The sequence below is a fragment of the Notechis scutatus genome, chromosome 13 (genome assembly GCF_049901735.1).
Source record: "Notechis scutatus isolate UNSWTSFEM ecotype Mainland chromosome 13, rNotScu1.2, whole genome shotgun sequence".
NCBI lineage: Eukaryota > Metazoa > Chordata > Lepidosauria > Squamata > Elapidae > Notechis > Notechis scutatus.
The window spans coordinates 2,241,896-2,251,255 of NC_142021.1; the positions used below are offsets into that span (position 1 = coordinate 2,241,896).

Genomic DNA, 9,360 nt, shown 5'->3' on the forward strand with positions numbered 1-9,360 from the left:
TATTTCCCCCTTCCACGTACACTACGGATCCGCGGATTGGCCTCACGCGGCCACCGTCCTTAACCACTCCACCCACGTCTCTTCCCTATAGCCCGTTCAGTTCTCCTCCTCCAATCAGCGTTCGCCTCACTCCTCCCGGCCCCGCCCCGCTCTTCTTTCCTCCGCCCCTTTCCCCAGCCTAGCGTCGCTGCTTTCCAGACTGTACGTGGCATCGGGGCCCGTCCCGGGCCTATGAGGAGCGGCCCCGTGCACCGGAAGGGGCGTGGTCTGGGCCGGAAGCGTGCCCTCCTCTGCCCCCCCCCTCTCTCTTTCTCTCTCTCTCCCTCCGTGGCCTACCTGTTCTCTTGCGGCCCCGGCTCGCCTCGTCCTCGCTCTCCGTCCGTCGCGTGGGCCGCCTCGCTCGCTCCCCCGCCGCCGCCATGTCGCCCGTGCGGGCCGTGCTGGCGCTGCTGGCCGCGCTCTGGGCCCCGGCGGCCGGCTACTTCGTCAGCATCGACGCGCACGCCGAGGAGTGCTTCCTCGAGCGGGTCCCCTCCGGCACCAAAATGGGGCTCATCTTCGAGGTGGCCGAGGAGGCTTCCTCGACATCGACGTCGAGGCGAGTCCCGGGGCCGGCGGGGCGTGTGCTTGTGTGTGTGTGGGCGGGGGGAGGAAACCCGGGCTGCTGGGCTGTGGGAAGGCCAGGGCGCCTCTGAGCACGTGCAGAATGCCGGCCTCCCCCCAGATCTGCCCCCTGGCAAGCTGGGAGGCTTAGAGGTGCCTCGAGGGGGAAAGGAGGCCCGAGGAGGTTCATATTTTGGGGGTACTGGGGTAGAGTACCTCGTCAGCTGGAGGTTCCACTCTGGGAAATGCCTCGGGATGCTTAGAAGAGGCGGTGAATTCCCCCCGGCTTGGCCTTCTGAAGCCCCTCGGGGTAGAGCCACACGTATGCTTAATGCATTGATACAAATGGTCTCGACTTATGACCAGAATTGGGACCCCAAATAGCTAAGCAAGATGGTTGTTAAGCGAGTCCCCCCCGTCTTACGGCCTTACCTTCTCATCGCCCCCACGTTCAGAAGCAGGAAAGGAGGCCCGAGGAGGTTCATATTTTGGGGGGCTAAGGTAGACTGCCTCGTCGGCTGGAGGTTCAACGCTTTGGGCGGACTTGCAGGGCTGCCTATAAGGGCAGCCGAAGCGATGAAATCTTTTCCTGGCTTCTGAGAAAGGGAAGCTCCTGGAGTAAGAGCCACATGTACATTTAATGCATGGACACAGGCAGTCCTCGACTTACAGCCAGAATCGGGACCCCAAATGGCTAAGCGAGATGGTTGTTAAGTGAGTTTCCCCCCGTTTTACGACCTTTCTTGCCGTAGTTGGTAAGTGAATCGCAGCTGTTAAGTCAAAACAACTCAGTTGTGAAGTGAATCTGGCTTTCCCGTTGACTTGGCTTCTAAGAAGGGGATCACGTAACTCCGGGACACCATTATAAATACGAACCAGTCGGCAAATGCCATGTATTTTGATCACGTGACTGTGGGGATGCAGCAACGGCCAGAAGTGGGAAAAACGGTCATGAGTCCCTTTTTTCGGTGCCGTTATAACTTGGAATGGTCGCTGAACGAAAGTCGAGAACCATCTGTACTTGCTACCAGTAGTAGCCTTACTTGGACGTAGTGGTGAAGAGCAGAAGGCCTGAGAAGAACAAAAACGAATTCGAAGTAATTGTGAGGAAGGAGGGATGAGGTGGCACCAGGCAGTCATGTGTGACAACCAAACAATAATTTGTCATCTCAAACTTTGAATTTATAACAGAAAAGTTGGCGTTGTTGGTTGTGTGTGATAGGAAACTCTGGGAGGATCGTCTGTGGTTAGCTTTGTTGGGTGTGTGTATTTAGAAAAGATTAGACAACTGCAGTGGCCCTGTATGAACTTGTTGGACTCTTTAAAAAAATGTAAATAATTGTTCTTTGGAGCTACCCAGAAAATCATTAATTAGTTAAGACAGGTGTAAGGTTGATAGTGTTTCCTGGTTAACCTGACATAAAACGACACATAGTTGTGACACATAGTTGTGAGGGATCGTTGTACTGTTCTTTTAGTGTTTGGATTGCTACTAAGCCTCTTGACTATAATAAAGTTTTGTTGTAAGTTGTGTTCTAACACTCTGATTGGCTACTGCAGAAACTAGATGCCTAATTAGATTTTGGTAAGATCCAGTAAGAACAAATACTACATTTTTATACCCTGAAATTCATTTTGGAATTTAATATCTGAGCAGTACTGAATGCCATCTGCTGGATTGGTTATATATTATGTTTTTAATTTGGCTTTTTTTCTGTCAATTTAAGGCAGCATACATACCTCATGTTTATTTATTTTATTTATTTTGATTTGTCAATCACTTACAAGATAATAGGTATAAGTATAAACATGAGTAAGAATACAGGAAATAGGTACGAATAAATGGGGGCAATAGGACAGGGACGGTAGCCACAATGGTGAGCTTATGCACGGCCCTTAATGTTCCTACCTGTAGTTTTAGAATAGAACAGCAAGTTGTAAGGGACCTTGGAGGTCTTCTAGTCCAACCCCCTGCCCAGGCAGGAAACCCTACACCACTTCAGACAAATGGTTATCCAACATCTTTTTAAAAACTTACAGTGTTGGAGCATTTACAACTTCTGGAGGCAAGCAGTTCCACTGATTAATTGTTTTCACTGTCTGGAAATTTCTCCTTAGTTCTAAGTTGCTTCTCTCTTAAGTTGCTTTTCCTACAGCCCTGTGAAGCAGGTTGTTGATCCAAAGTCACTCAGACAGTGTGCAGGTTTGGAGAGACAATAAAACTCACAGTCTTGTAGCCAAACATCTTTGCCACTACCTTATTAGCTGTCTTTGAAATAATTGTTGAAATATACACTGTATTATTTCACCCTTGCCACGTTTTGCATATGAGTTCCATAGATAAGCTTCATTTCACTTTGGATGCATTGAAGAATAACCGTTCCCCTTCCTCCTTGCTTTCAGATCACAGGCCCTGATAACAAAGGCATTCACAAAGGCGACAGAGAATCCAGTGGAAAATACACCTTCGCAGCTCACATGGACGGAACGTATAAGTTCTGCTTCAGCAACAAAATGTCCACCATGACTCCAAAGATAGTGATGTTCACTATTGACATTGGGGAAGCTCCTAAGGGACAGGACATGGAGACAGAAGGTGAGGCCAGATGCTCCCACAAATTTCCCTGCTTGCCGCATTTACTCCTCCCTGACATTATGTGTTTCATAAATTCTAAGCCTGTTCTCTTTTGGGATTCAAATGTTCGGAAAACAGCATCACGACTTCTCTCTATACGATAATGGAATTTTTCCAGGGGAAGGATTGGTCATTTGAACATTCCAAGTAATTTTGGGGCGGTCTCCAATGTGGTGGATCTTGTTTATATTTCATTTTTGTGCATTTTCGGCAGACCTAAGCCATCCAAACATCCTTTCCACTCTAGGTATGTCAACTTTTGTCTCTTCGAAACTCCAGAAAGGATGAATGGCTATATAGGAAAGGGGTGCCAGACTGAAAAAATTGCTCTTAACGCTGGATGGAAGTTTTGTGTCACATGGTCTTTATCTCTTTATGTGGCCTTCATGGTGCTGTTTCTATGGCTATGCTTACCCCAGCCTTACCTCCTTCAACCTTATTTCAGCCTCTTAAACTTACCCCAGCTCTTTCCTATCTATTACCAGTCCTTGATAGACCTTTTTTCCTAAATTATAAGACTGAATATCCTTTTTTTCTAGGTACTCGCTCTCTACTGTTCCAGTTCTAAGTACTTTCTTAGATTTCCCGTCCTCTTTACCACAAACTATTCTGTGGTTGCCAACTCTTTTGCCTTTCGATCAGAGAAATGGGATTAGAAAATGGGATCCAACCCTTTTGTTCCACACTGAGGCAAAGCACGTCTTCATTTCTCTATTGTGCATGGAGTATCATTTGTACTGATAAATGATATTGATTCTCAGAGGACACGATGGGGCCCCTCCCGTGATGTCCCCACACTTTCCTTTTGGGAGAAGCTGTTCATCCCCTGGGATGGCCAGTCCTAAGAGTTGGCAACTCCTTTTTTATGTCTGTCGGAAAGAGGGCCGTGCTACAATTGTCCCCGTTGTTGAGGGGCAGCGTCTTTCCTTTTAACTCCCCCTCCTGCTCACCTCTTTTGTTTTCCTTTAGGTGGCGGAGATACCTGGGATGGTAGGTGTTTTTCTCTGAAGAAGCTCTGTTAATCCCTCTGATTTGCTTCTCCTAATCTGTTAACAGCCTTACGAAGCTTGGTGTGACGGGATAAGAGGCTCCCGGCTAATATATCGATGGTCATGGGGCTGTCAGATAGAAAGGCCCGAGGGTTGTATACCAAAAGAAGCACTTCGTGATGTTTATCCCTTTCATCTCAAAGCAAACAGGTGTTTGTTCTCCAATGGAGATAACAGGCTCTGTAGTTCCAGAGCCTTCCTTGGACTAAAAAAAACCCCAAGCTATATTTCTCTCATAAGGAAACAACCACAACTGAACCCACTGTTTCCGTTGTTAAGCGAGACAGATGTTAACTTGAGTTTTGCCCCGTTTTACCAACTTCCTTGCCACGGCTGTTGAGGGAATCCCTGTTGTCCACTTAGTAACCCGGTTGTTAAGTGAATCTGGTTTTCCCCCATTGACTTGTGCGAAGGTCGCAAAAAGGAGATCATATGACCTCTGGACACTGAATTGTTGTAACTATGAGTCAGTGGACAAGCATCTGAGTTTTGATCACATGACCAGGGAGAGGCTGCAAGGGTCATCGGTGTGAAAAACAGTCCTTTTTTTTTTCTTCAGTGCCATTGCAATTTCTAATGGTCACTAAATGAACAGTTGTAAGTCAAGGGTTGCCTGTACTTGGCTCTGATCTTGTCCCGAAGAGCAGCTACTGCTAGGGATTATGGTGGCTTGCAGCCTAGCAACCCCCCTGAAAAAATGTGAGGCTCCTTTATCCATCTTCCATTCTCCATTCTGAAGCTTCTTTTTCTGTTCAGGCCTCAATCTTCATCTTTAGTTTTAAAATATCTCGGTCCCTTTTCCCCTGCTTCCTGCTATCTTCGGACGCTAGTATTGGAGACCAGCAGATTCGAGGCGAATTAGTTGCAAATTCTATGCCAAAAGTTTATTTATTTTTTCCTCCTTCTCCTTCCCTGGTTCTTTCATCATTGTTCCTTCCCCGCTATCAACCTGTTGTGCTCTGGATTTCCTACAAAGGTTTAGACGGCAAGTCAGGCCTCTTTCCAAACTCAATAATCCTGCACGGGCTTTGCGGTGGTTCTTTAACTGACTGCCCTCTGATAAGGGAAGTGGTGAGCTGGAATGTTCCCTGCCAAAGCGGCCTTGAGCTGAGGAACATGCGCCTGTGAGTGCTAGCATGTTTCGAAGTCACCGTAAAACCAATTCTACTAATAACGCACCCTTTCGCTTACACAATTGTCTTGGCCTTGATGTTCTTTGGCGGTTCCTCGTTTACGGTTCCGTCTGGTTTTCTTCCTATCTGGGAATAATTCCTCCTTTTTGTGGTAACAGAACATTGCAAATTAATCCATGCCAGCGCCTGAAATAACAGAGATAAGGGTCTTGTGTGAAGGGGGAGAGACTCTTTGGAATGCTGTTTCTGTCCCTTAACAGTTGCCCTCATTGAACAGTATACAGCAAGGGCCTTCAAACTTGACAAGTTTAAGACTTTTGGACTTCAACTCCCAGAATTCCTGAGCTAACATGACTGGAGGAGGAGGAATTCTGGGAGTTGAAGTCCCCAAGTCTTAAAGCTGTCAAGTTTGAAGACCTCTGGTATACAGATTAGATGGGATTTAGAATGAACTATCTAGCATGCTTTTGTGCTTTATTTTAAGAGGTTCTGCGCTCATATACTTTGCTGGCTGTGGACATGTCGGATTGCTTCCTAATTGCAGCTGGATTGTAGTATCTGTGGCACAGGTGTGAGGTTGTGTAATTCTTCTGCAGCTCACCAGAACAAGCTAGAAGAGATGATTAACGAATTAGCAGTGGCCATGACAGCTGTCAAGCATGAACAGGAATACATGGAAGTTCGCGAAAGAGTACATCGAGCAAGTAAGTTAGCCTTCGTTTGGCTTGCGGTTCTGTTTTTCTAGTGGAGTGGGGTTCCCCCCCCCCCATCCATTTTTGTATTCAACAATTGGTCTGTTAGCCTTGGCAACAACAACTTTCCAGGCAGGTGAGCAAGCAGGCTGGCAGAAGAGGAAGAGAAGAAACCTGATCTTGCAACGACTAGCAAAAGGGAAGTGGTGTTCTGAGAGGAGGAGGAGGAGGAGGAGGAGGAGGAGGAGGAGACTGGGTAATTGCAGTGGATGGGAGTGGTCAGTGTGGGTTTTGATTAACCACAGCAACAGGAAGACTTAAGGTACTCGAGACAGTTTAATGCAGAGGTCTCCAAACTTGGCAACTTTAAAGATTTGTGGACTTCAACTCCCAGAATTCTCCAGCCGGTTTAATGTAATGCTTAAAGTGCTAGAAAACAGGAGATGTTGAGTTCCAGTCCTGCCTTACACCTGAAAATTGACGGGGTGACTTTGGGCCAATCACTAGGAGACAGTGAGTTCTAGTCCCACCTTAATCATGAAAGCCCATTGGATAACTTTGGGCCAGTCACTAGGAGACGGAGAGTTGTAGTCCCGTGTTAGCCATGAAAGCCAGATAGTAATAGCAAATAGCATTTAGACTTACATACCGCTTTACAGTGCTTTACAGGCCTCTTAAGCAGCGTATAGAGTCAGCTCTCAACAATTTGGCTCCTCGTTTTACCTTCCATTGGAAGGGTGGAATGCTGAGTCAACCTTGAGCCTGGTGAGATTCGAACTGCCAAATGGATGGTTTGGGTCCAGTCACTTTTTCTCATCCAAGCCCATCTCACAGGATTGTTGTCATCTGGGAGAGGAGGGAGTATTAGATCTCTTTGCCGCCTTGAATTATTTATAAAGTAATAAAAGGGGAATAAAAATCTAAAAAAATACTTCAGATCTTCAATGGTAGCAGAAACTTGCTAGGTGTTCCAAATCCTTTCTCGGCTGGGTTTGCAAGCTTTGTAGAAATACCTGTATGGCTGGTTCTCCCTTTCCTCCCTCCCCCAGAAGATTCCTAGACATGGAGTAGAGACTCCATCGATGAGCTCAGTACGCGAGGCTTAGATAGGAGGCGTTCCTGAAGTTATGTAGTTCTGTAGTTTTCATGTGCTAATTTTGTGTTTTCTTCTTGGTTTCTTCTCCAGTTAACGACAACACAAATAGCAGAGTGGTCCTCTGGTCGTTCTTCGAAGCCCTTGTACTAGTTGCCATGACACTGGGACAGATCTACTACCTGAAGAGGTTTTTTGAAGTCCGGAGAGTGGTTTAATCAAACTTGGCTCCCAGCCCCTATTCTGGTGATCCCAGACTCTGTTCACTCTTTTACCAAACAACTTTATTGCAAAAATCACGTAGTTTCCTTTATCCCCGCATCCTGAACTATAAAACTTTTTAAGTTTAATGTTTTCTTAGCTTAATTCTGGGTTTCTTTGGGTTTTGATGGTGGTTGTTGTTTTCTTTTTGTTTTGATATGAGGCGATAACCTGCCGTGAGTTATTTTTCTGAAATTGGACGATTTTTTTTCTCACAAGCCAAAAGGAGTTGAACCAAAATTGACAGACGTTAGTTGGAAAACAGTACCCTTGCTCTTCTTAATTCTTGGGTGTTTTTTCCCCCCTCTCTCTTTCTTTTGGCTTCTCGGGGGTTGTTTTGTAGCCAATTGCTGACATTTTGTCTAGGAGAAATGGTACAGGGCTTTTTCACAATATGGGGGAGATTCTCTAACTAAATCAATGGGTTTCACCTCTACTTTCACTAGAGAACAGTTATGGTGTACTCCCATCCTAGCAGTGCTTCCCCCAAAAGGCACTATGCCGAGGAAGAAATGAAGACGGTACTATTCAGACATACACAAAACTAGGAATAGGTGCTGTTAAGCCACGGCTTAAGTGACGTCTTGTAAAATCCCCAATATCTTTATGGTGGTTCCACCGATTTGTTCCTTGAGATTTAAGTTAGAGAAGCAAGGAGAGCCCTGTTCCCTATGGCCTTTGTTTTCAAACCTTGGAGCTGGCAATTGTTGTTGGGGGATTTGGGTTAAGGCTAGCATCTTCCTCTCTCTCTGCTGATCCTTCCAAAGCTACTCCTTTCTGTAGCGCTAGGGCAGGAACACGTCCCTGCTTTCTGATCTCACAACTTTTGAGAGGAGTGAGGGAGAAGATTTCTACAGTACTCTGCAGCCTGAGCTACTTGGTCCTGGCAGCCTCGGATGGGGAATGATTTTTTTTTCCCTTCACCAAGAGAAATGAAACGGAAAAACCATCCCTTTTCTTTGTTGCTGAATCTTTCCCGAGAGGCTATTTGCAACTGAACTGGTGCACATTTTAAAGTTCATGTTACGACTGCAATTCCATAAATTTTCTCTCCAGCTTTTCCACTCTGCCCTGCTCTTCAAGGCGCAGGAACCTCTCTCAAGAAAGGCGTCGTTGCTCCGAATTTGGCTGTCCTCTTTTATTTTCTGCTTGTTCTCTTTTCACGCATCGACATAAGTTTTTTTTATAGAATTGAGGTGTTTTTTCTTTCTTTCTTTCATTCTTCTTACTTATTCAGATGATGGAATTAACAATCACCACGTCTATCTATTGGGGTGGGCCTGGTCTTGGATTATGTGGTGGCTGATGTATATTGGACTGATGTATATTGGTTATAATTTGGGGGAGTGGGGTGGGAGTGGGTTCTTTTCAAAGGGGAGGGTGGGGAGAATTCTGTCAGTACTGCAGAAAAGAGTTTTGTACCAAATTTAATTTAATTAAAATTCGTTACAAGTTTTCCTGGTTCCAGTAATCTTTTCAGCCAGAGGTGGAGACGTAAGGAACACTTCTTCGCCAACTCATCGTATGCCAATCCTAATATAAGATCAGTGGAGTTCAGCGTAGAAAATGTACATTTCAAAATGTTTGAAATTTGCCCAGATTCAATTAAATAAATACCTTCTTTAAAAAAAAAAGTGGGTTAGCCTGATGCTTATCTTACATTTTCAACAATCAGTATTATTATTTTTGGGGGGTATGTTTTTATTTTTACCTTAAAGGGGCAAGTTATTTCAAATAGGTGTGTGATGGGGCGGGGAGACAAGCATCTGGAGGATTATATGATGGTTACAAGTCAATGGGACCTATTAAGTTGGTATTTAAACCAACCGAAACCAAACCAGCATAATTTTAGGGAAATACACACAATACAGAAAGTATTGGGGACATGTTCCAA

The 9,360-nt window shown here is 45.5% G+C and overlaps 1 protein-coding gene across 1 annotated transcript; it reads left to right on the top strand.

Annotated features, from left to right (window-relative positions):
* Positions 1-317: 317 nt before the first annotated feature.
* On the top strand, positions 318-9,100 carry TMED2 (transmembrane p24 trafficking protein 2). Its single transcript, XM_026686999.2, is given in 5 exon segments — positions 318-567; positions 570-598; positions 3,007-3,199; positions 6,017-6,124; positions 7,299-9,100. Coding segments are annotated over 5 exon segments (603 nt in total). The 5' UTR covers positions 318-419; the 3' UTR covers positions 7,424-9,100.
* Positions 9,101-9,360: the final 260 nt, after the last annotated feature.